Source organism: Schistocerca serialis, chromosome 5 (assembly GCF_023864345.2).
Source record: "Schistocerca serialis cubense isolate TAMUIC-IGC-003099 chromosome 5, iqSchSeri2.2, whole genome shotgun sequence".
Classification (NCBI taxonomy): Eukaryota; Metazoa; Arthropoda; class Insecta; order Orthoptera; family Acrididae; genus Schistocerca; species Schistocerca serialis.
Window position 1 is genome coordinate 612339809 of NC_064642.1, and position 17178 is coordinate 612356986.

General features: G+C 38.5%; 1 protein-coding gene across 1 annotated transcript in view; it reads left to right on the plus strand.

The window, feature by feature from the left end:
• Nucleotides 1–2242: 2242 nt before the first annotated feature.
• LOC126482358 (transcription factor 25) overlaps nucleotides 2243–17178 on the plus strand; it is a 137004-nt gene continuing 122068 nt past the window's right edge. Inside the window, 2 exon segments of the mRNA XM_050106438.1 lie at nucleotides 2243–2552; nucleotides 11629–11814. Coding sequence (XP_049962395.1) covers nucleotides 2415–2552; nucleotides 11629–11814 — 324 coding nt within the window. The 5' untranslated portion in view covers nucleotides 2243–2414.

Genomic DNA, 17178 nt, shown 5'->3' on the forward strand with positions numbered 1-17178 from the left:
CACTACACTTTTGTGTTTTAAAAAGAAAATTCGACGAAATTTACTAAAATCGTCTTTGAAACATACATAATAATGCTTACCTCCAAAAGATTTCATGCTCATTGGTCCATTGACATCCGCGTGGATTAATTCCCCAGTACTGGTAGCGCGTATTGTTCGTGTTTTGAATGGCAGCCTATGCATCTTTCAAACCGCACAGCCGTCACAAAATTCACTCTTGGCATCTTCCACATTAATGTTCATTCCTTTTAAAATATTCTTCACATGTTGTTTATTTTGATGACCAAACCTTTCATGGTACACTTGCAATGTTTCGGATGAAGTCATCAAGTTCACACGATTCTTTTTTGCATTTCTAACAACACGCATGTTCAACACATAAAGTCCATTTTTCACATAACCTGTCATAACAATATTGCCACTGACCTGTTTTCGAACACAGACATTATTATAACTAAAATTAGTACTGTAGCCTCTGCAGGCAATGGCTGTCACAGAGAACAGATTAGCACTTGCATCAGGGACGTACAAAACATTGTCCATTCTAGCATTGTACCATTTATTGTTTCGTCGAATTTGGATGTAAACTGTTCCTTGACCGTACGCACACATTTTGACATCTTGTTTTCCCAATGAAATGACTTGAGGAACATCAAATTCACTATACGAAACAAAATACTGTTTGTTGGGAGTGATATGATTTGTTGCGCCACTGTCGCAATACCATTTATTTGGGTCACTGTGATTACTGGTACACACACCCATAGCGTATGAAGTAAATGCAGTGTGTTCACTTTCTCGCTTCTTCTCTTTTCTTTTATTGCTGTCACGAGTGTTCTGTGGACACTCTGCTGCCCAGTGACCTAATTGTTTGCATATATTACACGGAAGCTTCTATTTTAATTGTGACTTCGTCATCTTTACTTGCTGATGACTTGTTTGCCGTTTTCTTGTTTTAGAAACGACAAAAGTTGCTCTTCCATTAATGTCTTGTTGACGCAGTTCAATAGTACAGAGTTTTTCAATCAATAAATTCAAGCTTTGCTATTCTGTCGGTATCGTATCCCAGAGATCTATAAAATTGTCGTAGTCTTTTCGCAGTGTAGACAAAATTCGACCATTTAAGATTCTTTCAGATAGCGTATTTTCTTCATGTTTTGCTAATTCGTCCTTCAGGTCCACAAACAACTTTTGCAGTTTGGCCGCATGTGCACTAATATCTTCCGTTTCATCATGTTTAACACGGAAAAATATTTCAATCAACATATTCAAACGCTGAGTACTGCTACGTTCAAATCGGGCGCGTAATTTGTCCCAGATTTCTTTAGCATTCTTGCACGTTAAGACGAGTTCTGCAACAGATTTACTTAGTGCACTTGCTATAAGACTCGCTGCCTTTGCGTCGTCCTTGTGCCATTCCACATACGCTTCCTTTTGTGCACTTGTCGGATCTTGCGGCAACTCTAGACGTTCCCGTGTACCGTTAATAATATCTTCTAGTCCATATGAACGCAGCACCATAGAAATATGCCATTTCCATTTAGCCCAGTCGTCAGGTCCTTCAAGCTTATCAATGCTGACCTTATAATCGCCTCTAGCAGTCATGTTTCTTTACAGACATAGGCTCATTTCAAATATTATTTTAATTAAACTGTGTTGTTTGCCTTTACACGTGTACTGGGCTCATAACCAGATGAAAAATATTATTTGAAGGCAAGAAAACATTTTATTAGCTTTGTAATTACACCCTGGATACAGAAAAAAACCACATTTACTGAAAGAAAAAGCAGAAGTTACACACAAGCCAAGAATAAAGATATTGATACCAGAGTCATGGAGCAGCACATAAATGTAGACGTCAAGGAATTTTTTCTTTTCTTTTAACAGTGTGTACAGAGCGATTACTTTCCATTATAGTTCTGAGGAAGAAGATACACAAGGTAATTGCCGAAAGTCGGGGTGTCTCTTATGGCTCATCAGAGGAATCGGTAGTAGGGCTTTTACTTATCCGAGAATCACTTTTACAAGCGTATGGAACATTCATGGGCTTATACTACAATTTACGAACAAGGAAAAATATAATTAATACAGGTATTTACATACTTATAGATCTAATTTGAAAGGGTGAAAGATGAGTGATCAAGATATTTTGAAATTTCGATGTTTAATGTTAAAATCACTAACTTCAGGTGCTATCCTCGTGTGTAAGTCGATTGTTGTTGCTGAAACGTCAGTAAGCAGAGATATTAAACACATTCGTAAAGTATTCGCGGAGAATTTAGAAATCAGTTCGTGGTTGTGGTTTGTGGAAATGTGCAGGTTCCCAACATCAATTTTTCTTTTAAATATGTGGATAACACAATGATTTGATACATATTTAAAGGGATGAGCAGTCTACAAAAGTTGATTCCAGGATGTCGTCGCGAGTATTAAGAAAGTTACGTGGTGACGAGAACTTTGAAGAACCAGCTGCAAACAGCGAAGCAGAACTTGATGTGACTGTTGGAGGAGGGGCGAAAAGGAAAGATTTCAATGTAAATCCATATGATTTAGTAAGTATCTCACCGAAATCTATGCGTATTGTTGTGTAATGTTTGGTGGTAATCGCTTCCATACGCTGTTTTGTAATAGTAAACAAAATCCAAGAAATCATATTTCAAGACGTACCGTAATGTATCAACCGGTCATTTACTTGTAGGCATAACAACAATGCTTTCCAAAACACATTGACAGAGCATATTGAATACTGAAACTAACCAGCTGGCAATCTACAAACTGCTGTTCAGTATCGAAAAAATATTTTCTTTTTGTAAGCTGTATGTTTAAGCTGGAGTGCTGGAAACTGCGCTACGAGGAAATCGTGATTCATTCTACCATGGTTTATGAATCCATATTTGGTCAGCTTCAGCAGAATTATTTTTTTACATTCAATATATAATGAGGAGCATGTGATTCGAAACCTAGCAGCTAGTCGTTTGATTTTGGAAGGTGGTAATCTCTGGAACAAAACATTTTCCTTGTCACATTTCTTAATCAACTGCTGGATGATTTTCCACACTAACACCTTGACCATGGTAAATGAAATAGTAAGAATGCATTCCACAATGCGTAGTTTACTGAAGAATTGCCCTGACATGTTAAAATTATCTGCTTGACTGTATTTCTCACAGTCCTTGGTGCTGTCCAAAGAGCCATTTAGCTCTCCTCACCACCAGAATCAAACTGTAGCTATCCTAATCCATTCCACAAATTTTAATGCATCTTCATTTTGCATATCACATGGCTGGAACATGATAGTGGACTCACCTTGCCTTTTGGCTTAATGACAATTTGATCTGCAGCATTTCCTGAATGATTGAAATGTGATAGATTGTGAGCTGACAAAGCCAGTGAATCTGAATGCAAAATAAATATTTTGGTAACTTATTGACATGTAGTGTAGCCTGATGCAGTAGGGTTAATAGGTTCTGTAGATTGTAATACGTGCAAATTCGCTTTATGTATTGTAATTTGTTGTCCTACGTTGATACAGCTTGCAAGTCTACATTTTATATAGGCTAGTATGTGTCTGTTCTCTTCTTTAGCTACTGGACCTACCTTTTGGGGAAAAGTTCATATTGTTTCCTCTAAGCTTCTTACTTATTGAAGACATACAAAAATTTTGATAAACATTTTATTGACAACATCTAACGCTGTCGTGTTACTATTTCTCAGACACAACAAATAGGCATTTGTAGGTTTATTTCTGACAGGTGACGGGGTTTTAAATTGGAGGATGTTTACCTTTACAGCCAGGAAACTATTTCCATAGTTGTTTTGAGAATTTAGTTTTGGACTCCACTGTCCCAATAATTGCACTTTCGTGGTGTTTCTGCTGAGTAATGAAACTTTGTTATTATTAAGAAAGGCTAAAAACATGTTACAACATTCATTGACATGTGAGCAGTTATAGCATTCCTGAGGCTCACAGATTAGTCATACTGACTTTGGGGAAAACAGTGACTGTCTTGCTAATGGAATTAGTTCATTGCATTTTTCAACTTAGAACTATAGAAATTTTTGCGGCATGAAACTGAAAAATACAATGAAAACATTCTATATACAGTTCTCACCCCACATCAGATTTTCATTGTTTTTGATACATAGTATTGTACTTTTCTTACACAGGTAGAACTGTACTTCAGCATCACTGCTAAGGCTAAATGAATTTTTAAAAATTGAGAGTACTGTTGACTAGTGTGGCTCCACATTGTACTATTTGTATTTAGAAATTGTTATTTTACTGAGTTTTTGAGGATTTGGAGAATGGTAGTTACTAAATTACCAGAACACTGTGATCACAGAACAACAAAATTGTCTGAATGTGTGCCATAAAGAGATAAAGATTAGTGAAGAAATGTATCTTTGAAACAGTTTGTACATGAACTTGCATCCTCATGAATCACAGGATGTACACTTTCCAAATGAGACTTTTAGGCACTTATTACTATCCAACTCAGTGCTTTAGTTGCACATCTGTTTGTATTTAGTATTTTCACTCTTGTTGTACAGTGTTAGACACACAGTCTAGTAATAACAAATCACTGTATCGTGTTGTGAAAACAGCAGAAATAAGTAGGTAAAGTCTGATGAACACTCCTGCTAAACATTGTTAGTTGGTTAGTGATTGACCAACTGGATTAGTCCATTCATGAGCAGCAGAGGTAAAATCAGTTTCTAGTCATCCCCTTTTATTTTTTGCATCATTTCATATCAAATTGTTTCCCTCAAATCAGCCAGAGATTTTCTTTCACAAATGACGTGTCCTATCGCTGGGTCCTCCTGTCGGGTAGACCCGGACACCTGGTGCAAGTCTAGTTGACGCCACTTCAGCGGCTTGCACGTTAATGGTAATGAGATGGTGGTGGTGGTGATGATTACAACAAAATGCCCAGTCCCTGAGCGGAGAAAATCTCTGACCCAGCCGGGAATTGAACCTGGGCCCCATGGCATGCCATTCCATCGCGCTGACGACAAACCTGTCCATCCAAATTTATGTTCCACCTCTAATGATCTCATTGTTGATGGTGCATAACACTTTTAATAACCCACTTTTTTCTTCCCCCCTCCCCCCATGAACCATGGACCTTGCCGTTGGTGGGGAGGCTTGCGTGCCTCAGCGATACAGATGGCCGTATCGTAGGTGCAACCACAACGGAGGGGTATCTGTTGAGAGGCCAGCAAACGTGTGGTTCCTTTTCAGTAATTGCAGGGGCAACAGTCTGGATGATTGACTGATCTGGCCTTGTAACACTAACCAAAACTGCCTTGCTGTGCTGGTACTGCGAACGGCTGAAAGCAAGGGGAAACTACAGCCGTAATTTTTCCCGAGGGCATGCAGCTTTACTGTATGGTTAAATGATAATGGCTTCCTCTCGGGTAAAATATTCTGGAGGTAAAATAGTACCCCATTCGGATCTCCAAGTGGGGCTACTCAGGAAGATGTCGTTACCAGGAGGAAGAAAAATTGTGTTCTATGGATTTGAGCGTGGAATGTCAGATTCCTTAATTGAGCAGGTAGGTTAGAAAATTTAAAAAGGGAAATGGATAGCTTAAAGTTAGATATTGTGGGACTTAGTGAAGTTCGGTGGCAGGAGGAACAAGACTTTTGGTCAGGTGAATACAGGGTTATAAATACAAAATCAAATAGGGGTAATGCGGGAGTAGGTTTAATAATGAATAAAAAGATAGAAGTGCGGGTAAGCTGCTACAAACAGCATAGTGAACGCATTATTGTGGCCAAGATAGACACGAAGCCCATGCCTACTACAGTAGTACAAGTTTATATGGCAACTGGCACTGAAGATGATGAAGTAATTGATGAAATGTATGATGATATAAAAGAAATTATTCAGGTAGTGAAGGGAGACGAAAATTTAATAGTCATGGGTGACTGGAATTCGAGTGTAGGAAAAGGGAGAGAAGGAAACATAGTAGGTGAATATGGATTGGGGGACAGAAATGAAAGAGGAAGCCGCCAGGTAGAATTTTGCACAGAGCACAACATAATCATAACTAACACTTGGTTTAAGAATCATGACAGAAGGTTGTATACATGGAAGAACCCTGGAGATACTAAAAGGTATCAGATAGATTATATAATGGTAAGACAGAGATTTAGGAACCAGGTTTTAAACTGTAAGACATTTCCAAGGGCAGATGTGGACTCTGACCACAATCTATTGGTTATGAACTGTAGATTAAAACTGAAGAAACCGCAAAAAGGTGGGAATTTAAGGAGATGGGATCTGGATAAACTGACTAAACCAGAGGTTGTACAGAGATTCAGGGAGAGCATAAGGGAACAATTGACAGGAATGGGGGAAAGAAATACAGTAGAAGAAGAATGGGTAGCTCTGAGGGATGAAGTAGTGAAGGGAGCAGAGGATCAAGTAGGTAAAAAGACATGGGCTAGTAGAAATCCTTGGGTAACAGAAGAAATATTGAATTTAACTGATGAAAGGAGAAAATATAAAATGCAGTAAATGAAGCAGGCAAAAAGGAATATAAATGTCTCAAAAATGAGATCGACAGGAAGTGCAAAATGGCTAAGCAGGGATGGCTAGAGGACAAATGTAAGGATGTAGAGGCCTATCTCACTAGGGGTAAGATAGATACTGCCTACAGGAAATTTACAGAGACCTGTGGAGAAAAGAGAGCCACTTGTATGAATATCAAGAGCTCAGATGGAAACCCAGTTCTATGCAAAGAAGGGAATGCAGCAAGGTGGAAGGAGTACATAGAGGGTCTATACAAGGGCGATGTACTTGAGGACAATATTATGGAAATTGAAGAGGATGTAGATGAAGATGAAATGGGAGATATGATAATGCGTGAAGAGCTTGACAGAGCACTGAAAGACCTGAGTCGAAACAAGTCCCCGGGAGTAGACAACATTCCATTAGAACTACTGACAGCCTTGGGAGAGCCAGTCCTGACAAAACTCTACCATCTGGTGAGCAAGATGTATGAGACAGGTGAAATACCCTCAGACTTCAAGAAGAATATAATAATTCCAATCCCAAAGAGAGCAGGTGTTGACAGATGTGAAAATTACTGAACTAACACGAATTCTTTACAGATGAACGGAAAAACTGGTAGAAGCTGACCTCGTGGAAGATCAGTTTGGATTCCGCAGAAATGCTGGAACACGTGAGGCAATACTGACCCTACGACTTATCTTAGAAAATAGATTAAGGAAAGGCAAACTTACGTTTCTAGCATTTGTAGACTAGGAGAAAGCTTTTGACAATGTTGACTGGAATACTCTCTTTCAAATTCTAAAGGTGGCAGCGGTAAAATACAGGGAGCAAAAGGCTATTTACAATTTGTACAGAAACCAGATGGCAGTTATAAGAGTCGAGGGGCATGAAAGGGAAGCAGCGGTTGGGAAGGGAGTGAGACAGGGTTGTAGCCTGTTCCCAATGTTATTCAATCTGTATATTGAGCAAGCAGTAAGGGAGACAAAAGAAAAATTCGGAGTAGGTATTAAAATCCATGGAGAAGAAATAAAAACTTTGAGGTTCGCCGATGACATTGTAATTCTGTCAGACAGCAAAGGACTTGGGAGAGCAATTGAACGGAATGGACAGTGTCTTGAAAGGAGGATATAAGATGAACATCAACAAAAGCAAGACGAGGATAATGGAATGTAGTCGAATTAAGTCGGGTGATGCTGAGGGAATTAGATTAGGAAATGAGATACTTAAAGTAGTAAAGGAGTTTTGCTATTTGGGGAGCAAAGTAACTGATGATGGTCGAAGTAGAGAGGATATCAAATGTAGACTGACAATGGCAAGGAATGCGTTTCTGAAGAAGAGAAATTTGTTAACATCAAGTATAGATTTAAGTGTCAGGAAGTCGTTTCTGAAAGTATTTGTATGGAGTGTAGCCATGTATGGAAGTGAAACATGGAAGATAAATAGTTTGTCAAGAAGAGAATAGAAGCTTTTGAAATGTGGTGCTACAAGAGAAATACTGAAGATTAGATGGGTAGATCACATAAGTAATGAGGAGGTGTTGAATAGAATTAGGGAGAAGAGGAATTTGTGGCACAACTTGACAAGAAGAAGGGATCGGTTGGTAGGACATGTTCTGAGGCATCAAGGGATCACAAATTTAGCATTGGAGGGCAGCGTGGTGGGTAAAAATCGTAGAGGGAGACCAAGAGATGAATACACTAAGCAGATTCAGAAGGATGTAGGTTGCAGTAAGTACTGGGAGATGAAGCTTGCACAGGATAGAGTAGCATGGAGAGCTGCATCAAACCAGTCTCAGGACTGAAGACAACAACAACAACAACAACATTTATTTTTATTCATTTTATACATATTTTTTAATTTTAGGTAGATGTTTGTAAATAGCACGATAATGGTGTATCATAATGATATGGAACTTGTTTCAGAGAATATTCCACTTAAGTGATACTTGTTTATTGGAGCATACTGTCCGCCAATGAGTGTGATATGTACAGTTTAGTAACAGCTATTAAACAAGTCAGTTAAAATGTCTCCCAGAAAATACAGTAAGTGTACATTTCGGATATAGAGGAATATTCAATACTAGTCATTGGCCTCAACCAGTGACATAATGTTAATGGCTGCTGTGACATCACATTTTGGCTTGTATTTTCACGGTTTGTTTGTTAATGGGCAAGGCTAACGATTTTGAAAGCAAAAGACATGGTTTTACTGACAGATTGATTTTTAGCGTAACCTGAGGTTTAGGTTAGTTTGAGAGGTGACACTTAGGTTGTGAGATGGCAAAGCCAGTTAATGTATTAGCAAAAAAATCTTGGCTGGGGCAGCAGACTGATCTGTAACTTACCTTGCTTAAAAAAAATCACCACGGATATGACGATCCAGTCACCATGATGTTTGTGATGTTTGTTGTATTTCTCCATCACTGATCAAAGCTGATGATTAATATTGAATATTGCCCTTTATCCTACATGTCATAATTAAAAACTGGCTGAGTCTGTAGCCTATCTCCACAAGTGCGTAACCATTGAAACATATGGATTCACACACACAGTGACCATTGGCAAGTTATTGTGTTCAAATGATTACATTCTTTGAGAAAGCAAATTGACTAAAGTCAGCCTCACACTGATGTCCAGCAGCAGTTGAAATAGTGAATTAAGTAAAGATTGTAGAGTGAAAGAAACAAAGACAGTTCAAGCATTGTTTGTACATCACTCGGTCATAAGATGGCAGAATAAACACGAGAAAATCTACAATCTTCAAATTATGACAAAGTATTTTTTGTTTATAGTTCCCAAATACAACAAAAAATTAAATAAGTAGTTATCACAGAGGATACGAAACCTGTAGCCCGTTACTGCTGATATCGGAGAGCTGGAGGATATGCGATATGGGAAGTAGATACAGGGTGATCACTCAAAACACACTTCACCATCAACAGAAGCTCACTCACAGTCATCGTCCATTTGCACAATTTGTGGATGAAACAGGGAAGGTATAAAACACAGCATCACAAAAACTAACAAAATACTGAATTGACAAAATCGGTCAACCTGTGGCCATATATAACTACTGATGGAACACTAACCACCCTAATGCAGGTAAACCAAACATACTATACCCACCACTGGCAATCCAACATACTTACCAATACACAACTATACACACAGTCCCACATACTGTACATACTATGATAATGTATAATTACAAGGAACGTTTAACAAGTAAAGCAACACAGTTTTTTTTTTTTTTTTTTTTTCCTCAGGCAGTTTTGGGTGAGTAAAAGGGCAATTTATTGTGTGGTATCATATAATGTTCCTGCTTCAGCCTCTACGGTTTTATGACATTCCAATAGCTGGTGGCACTATATGTAGGATTCAAAATGGTGTCTATAACATAGGTGCGTTCCAAGCAGAGAGCTGTCATTGAGTTTCTTTTGGCATCACACATATTCATAGGTGCTTGCAGAAAGTCTATGGAGACTTGACTGTGAACGAAAGCTCAGGGAGTCATTGGGCGAGGCATTTGTCATCATTGCAAACCTGTGTGATTTCCTGTGTGTCGGCTGCACACAGCTGTGATTCTTGCATTGTTGGAATGTGTGGAAACTCTCATTTCAAGTGATTGACAAATCACTATCAAACACCTCACTGCCCAGCTTGTCATCCATGTCTGTTGGTAATGCGGATACACTTGTCCACCAGATGAACTCGCTCAACCTAACAAGAGACCGTAAAGAGCAAAGGAGGACTGACTTGGCCCAGTGAGGCATGCACTTATGTTGGCTCAGACGTAGACAAATCTCCGACCATAAACAACACTCTGCACTAATAATTTAAAACTAGAAAATGAATCTGTTGCCCTTAACTGTGAACATCAAAATAACTCGCTAACAAACCACCACAAACTCTTAGAGTATTATCACCAAAAGTGCTCGTGGAGTCCAATATCACTAATAACAATCACAAACAATGTAGAAACATAAACATTACACTCTAGTGTGTGCCACCACATACTGCAAACAATACATTTCAAATACACTGCACTCCCATAATGTCACACAACGCAATTAGGTTGAAGGTCTTAGCAGATTAGTTGTATCACACGCTTGAATTGACCCCCAGGAAAGCAGGAAATGATAGTAATACCAAAAATACACTCCACTACACGCTGAAAGCTGGCTTGTGGAGTACAAATGTACATTGGCTTATAAAGTGTATTTGAGGACATAGAGTTTTTCATCTCGTCTAGATATCATTGGGATTTGATTAAGAGTATAGACTCAAAGGACACCGATCAGTTAACTTCAACAAGATGTTGTTGAAAACTGGCCTTGTCTCATCATCTGTAGACTGTCGTCTACTTCAGTTGATAGACTTGAAATCTTTTATTGTCATCTGTTTTGTTGCACTCATAAGATCCATTTTAGTTAATTTTGCGATGCTAATGAGATAATATTGTTTTACATGGGAATAACAGAGGCAATTTTATATTGTTGATGAATGCTAGAGTTGTCTGATATCCAAATCACCACCTACTTATTGGTTAGTAATGATCTCCACACATGATGTAGGAAGAGGTAGCTATCAAAAGCTCCAGGATTTTATTTGAAGTGACATGAGTTTACAACAAATGATTTTATCCAATGTCCAACTCCCTCTCATATACCTTTTTCCTTGTGAAATTAACTGCTACAGAGCTCAACCTATACACCGCTGCTCGCTCAGGAGGGTGAGCAGTTTGTCTCAATCTGCTAATGTCTGTGTAACAAAAGTTAATCGACAGATACAAGTTGCAGATATTGGCTGCTCTATGATCTGCAAGATAAATTTAGTTGTTGCATGCAATGTAAACTGTCCATAAGCAGAACTCTAAGTTAAGATTTTTAAACACACAACAATCTTATAATAATGAAATGAAGCACTTTCAAAAATTAACTAGTCCAGTCCTTGTAAAATAGGAAGATTTGATGACTAATACTGATGTATTTAGTTTAGAAAATGCTTCCCAATTCAGCAGTTTTTAAATCTTATTTAAGGATTAATTCTTTGATCAGTTACCATACAGTGAATAACTTAATATCTTAAAAATATCAATTAATTCACAGTTAATCCAGCAGAGTCATTCAGAATCAGAAGTTAAAGAGGATGACAATGAAACTGAGACAACATTAGCTGCTGAAGGCACTAAGGATGAAAATGTCTTTGTCAAACGGAAGAAAAAGAAGAAGAAAAAGAAAGCTACAAAACCAGTTTTCACAAATAATCGTAAAAGCAGTGATGATAATATTGAGGTGAGTGATTGACGTACAAAATTACTTAGTGACTTGTAGACTTTCCCAGAAGAATAGCTTGTGATAATCTTCTAGAGTTAGCAGCTGGGTCTTCAATTCAGATTGACACAATATTTTGACTGTCCACGTAGCTGCTATCTTCCTATGAGAGACTAGTGTTTTTGTGTCTCGTTAAACTGATGCTATACTGGAACCATTGCCCTTATTTAGAGGAGCAGAGATTAGTGCATGGATAGTGTTGTGAATAGTGCCCCTACTACATAAGATACTAGCAACACTGCTGTTGGTGCTGCAAACAAAAATGAGGTATCACTGATTTCTTCTGCCAATTGAGAACATTGTGTTTTAGTGTAGGTCAGTGCAGGGTTTTATGACAAGATAGCCCTTGTCCCTATTAGTAAGATTATCTGCCAACCTATTTGTAATTGGTTCCATCAGAATGCAATAACAGTAATGAGAAGCAGCAGCAATCTCCTGCGTCTCATTACATTTCAGCGTGTGTCGACGATGTTCCGCACGCCTATCTTCAACTACACAAACTTGAAAATTCCACACTGGTGGAAGCATTGTTTAACCAAGGCACAAACAATGAAATATAATCGACACAGGTGCTTGCTGTCTCTTCTTGTTACTGAGATTGGTTTCTGAAGGACTCCGTTGAAATGAGGCTGGCTGATAATCTTGTTAATAGGGACAACAGCTGTCCTCTGAGCAAGTTGTGGAACCTTGCACTGACCTGCATTAAAACATGATGTTATCTATTGGCAGAATAATTTGATGATTATTTACAGCAGCAGTAACTTGTTTCTGTGTGCCTTCACCATCAGCAGCATTGCTAGTAACTCTTGCAGTGGGGGCAGCAGTCGCAACACTTGCTGCATCTGCTGAGTACTATCTGCTGGTCTATATATGGCACTGGTTTCAGCATAACAGCAGTTCAATGAGACGTAGCAATAGCTGCATCTCACCTGAAAATAGTGACTAGGTGGTCTGTCAAAATATTGTGTGATACTGATTTGATGATCCAGCTGCAAACCAGAGAAGTGTCAAATGTAACTGGGATCTTTGTGAAACCTTGTGGTTATTGTTAAACTATATTTTACTCACCTGTTACCTACACTCATTTACTCATTCATTCATGTCCTGTGGATTCTGTTATGAAGGATAATGTCCAAGGATGTGAAGTGTGTAACGAAGAGAGCGTAACTGTCATTAAACTCAAATAAACTATTAGTGCTATTCATTCTTAGTGTAACAGTGGAATTAATTGGAGTGCTATTTTTTTATGATGAACTCTGAATTCTTTGAGAATAACTTTTCTCTACATGTTATGACAATGGAATCCTCTTTACAGTAAACACTGATAGTTGCCATGCAAGTAAAAGGAAGTAGAGTCTATACAGTCATATAAATTGTGGAAGAGCAGATATTTTTAATTTTCTCTTTAGTTTGTAGTAATTCTTAATGTCTTGCTTTCCAGTAAGAAGTAAATGTAGTGGGAAATAATTGTAAAAATTAAGATGTTCAAAAATGCCCCTGCAAACGTTTTAATTATTTCCTCTGAATGTATTCTTACTGCTCACTTTCATGATCATAGCTTCGCAGAACGCTGTAATATTGCATCACAGTATAGGCTTCACTGTATGGCTTGTGAGAAACATACATATCTTCACAAAATTCCATTAAAGCGCTGTGAAAAAGATTCCACAGAGGTAGGTATTAAGGCGAAACTCTGATCAGTCTAAAACGTCTGCGGCAACATGGTGCACCCCTGTAATACACTGAGGTGACAAGTCATGGGATACCACCTAATATCGTGTTGGATCTCCTTTTGGCCAGTGTAGTGCAGCAGCTCGATGTGGCATGGACTCAGCTAGTTGTTGGAAGTCCCCTGCATAAATATTGAGCCAGCCTCTATACTCAACCATAATTGCATAAGTTTACCCGGTGCAGCATTTTGTGCTCCGAATTCTCGATTATGTCCCTTAAATGTTTAGTGGGATTCATGTCATGTGATCTGGGTTGCCAAATTATTCCCTTAAATTGTCCAGAAAATTCTTCAAACCAGTTGCGAAGAATTGTGGCCCAGTTATGACATCATTGAGAAATGGAAGTCCGTGAATTGGTGCAAACAGGCCCAAAATAACTAAACATAACCACTCGCAGTCAGTGATCAGTTCAGTTGGACCAGGGGACCCAGCCCATTCCATGTAAACACAGTGCACACCGTTATGAACCCATCATCAGTTTGCACAGTGCCTTATTGACAATTTAGGTCCGTGGCTTAATGGAGTCTGCACCATTCTCAAACCCTACCATCAGCTTTTACCAACTGAAATTGACACTCATCTGACCAGGCCATTGTTTTCCTTAACAAACACCGTCGCTTTGGTCGTCTGGTGCCACAGTCCCTTAACACCAAATTTGGCTGCATTGTCCTAATGGATACATTCATTGCACATCACACATTGATTTCTGCAGTTATTTTGTGTAATGTTGCTTGTCTCTACACATACGCCACTGCTCTAGATGGTGAAGACTGTTGGCCACTGCATTGTTCGTGGTGAGAGGTAATACCTGAAATTTGGTTTCCTCGGCACACTCATGACACTGTGGACCTCAGAATATTGAATTACCTAATGATTTCTGAAATGGAATGTCTCATGTGTTTAGCTCCAAGTGCCATTTCACATTTAAGGTCTGTTAATTCCCATCATGTGGCCATAATCATGTCAGTAACCTTTTCACATGAATCGCATGAGTAGAAATAAGTCCCGCCAATGCACAAGGTATTAACCTTGCGTACGTGATGCTATGGCCATCTGTATACGTGAATATTGCTATCCAATGACTTGTCACATCAGTGTAGTTCTTACTTTGCTATTTGTAGGACCAATAGAAACTTGCAAATCAAATGATCAAAACCCATGACAGGATAAATGTGTTGGCTAGATGTGAATATGTTTTTAAGAGTTGTGTAATTCCTTCTAACTGACTTTTCCTGATTGTGTAGGATACACATATATTTTTAAACAGAAAACTGTTAAATGTTAAACTATTTCCATTTCCCAATATGGAGAACATGCAAAAGTGATGTATTAGCCTGTGTTAACAATTGATATTGAAATAAACCACAGTCATTAACACCTGCTGATACATCCAGATGGCCATTGGTAGAGTCAAAAGATGGTTGTTTGCAAATAACCATTGTATTTCTGTTTGTATGGTGGGTGGTATTAAAGTATCACTTGGAAACAACCAGCTACGACCATGAAACTTCCTGAATATGCTAGTTCTTCTCTGTACATTAGCCCTTCAATGAGACACAGTTTTCCAAATGATGAACAACTTTGTGAAAACTTGATTGTGGAAGTCTGCATTTTGGCTGTTCAGGAAATATTCCACCTCATATATCACCATAATTACAGAAATAACTGCCACTCGTGCTTTGTCATCCAAGGAAAGAGGTCAGTTCCAAACCAAGTGTCTTTTTAGTTGGGGAGAGACAAGCAAATCTTTTCACTGATATTGTCTAACATGAATTAGTCATACATCTTTCAGCACAGCTGTTAAGCGTTGATAGTGTTGGAGGGTGTTAGACAGTCAAAGGTATGTTGTTCTACAAAGAGAGACAATATGTTGATATTAAAGTTGATAGATATGGGCTTTTAGGTCATGATTCTTGCAAACAATTTTCTTCCTTTAATTCTGAAAAACGTGTCACATAACTGGGTAGACTAATTGTTATACTTTTCTCTGGTCACTTTTGAATAGTAGTTCATATTTACTCTAGACTGCAATAACAATTGGCCATTGATGAGTCTATTATTATTTATTTATTTTTCATTATTACTAGCACTATTTTAGAAACAGTGTGCATCACAGCTTAAAGGAAAAAAGAAAATCATAATTTCCTTGACAAAGGAGGCGCCATATATTTTTAGACTCGAAAAATTTTACATACATTTTCTAAATGTTGCAACATTGATTTATGCCAGGACCGCAGACAAAGGCTGTAAATGCAGACAAACAAAAAAATTAATTTTGGAAAAAAAACCTTCCTAATGTTCTGCAAAACTATATTCATTTGGTCACCAACTGCTTTTTGCCTTCTCATGCCATCTTTAGGTGACCTGAACTGGTGACCAAGTAAATACAATTTTACAGAACATTAGGAAGTGTTTTTCCTTTGTAATATTATCATGTTCTGCCACGCACCAGTGTAAAATTCAGTTAATGTTAGACAAAGAATTAATTCTGTAACTATTTTTCCTAGGTCATAATTGGAACTTGGTGACTCCACTTGAACAATCCCTTCGTGTCTGCCTGCATCAGTGGTAGTCAAAGCTGTACAGGGTGTTTATAAATTAATATTGGGGTTGTAATGCTTTATAATATTTATTACATTAAACTTACCATTATAAATGATATGTCAAATGAAAGAGCAACTCAAACAGTTGCGTTTGGCACCAGTGCGCATGCGCAGCACGCAATGTTTCCGCCGCGGTCCGCTAGACAGCGGTAGTAGCGAACATGGCGACTAGTGAACAGAAAGTGTTTTGTGTTTTGCAGTTTGCAAAGACCGAATCTGTAGTTACTGTGCAATGTGCGTTCTGGCTAATCCTCCAAGTGATAACATTCGTAGATGGTATCATCAATTTGAAGATACTGGCTGGCTTTGTAAAGGGAAGAGCACAGAACTACCAAGAGTTAGTGAAGAGACTCTTGAGCGAAATACGTGTGGAAGGCTAGTCATGAATTAAAAGTTCCTGTGTCGACTGTTTGGAAAGCTTCAAGAAAATGCGTACAACTACGTTCTTACCGGTTGCAGTTACTACAGGCTCTAAAGCCGGCAGACCATGGATTACGTGCCAACTTTGCAAACGAAATGTTGTTTCATGATGAAGATTTTCTGGATCATGTTGTCTTCAGTGATGATTTGACTTTTCACCTTAGTGGACATGTTAACACTCACAATGTGCGCACCTGGGGCCCATAAAATCCTCATGAGGTGGTACAAATGCAACAAGATTCCCCTAAAGTGACTGTTCTTTTGTGCCGTATCAAGGCAGAAAGTAAAACTCATCTTTATTGAAAATCAACGTATAGGCTGTAAAGAATCTTATTACATAAAGACAGTTCAGTCTGGATTTTGCTATAGGAAGAGCTCTGGGGAGGGGGGGGGGGGGGAGAAGAAGAGGGAGGGAAGGAAAATATGCGAGCTTACATTATTGGCACAATAGACAAGGTGTGAGAAAGATCATCGCTCAAACACAACTTAACACATTCGATTTCCTGCTTGACTCCAGAAATCACCTTACACCAGCTCAATGAAGATTGGTAGTATGTCTTGAAATTTTGGTA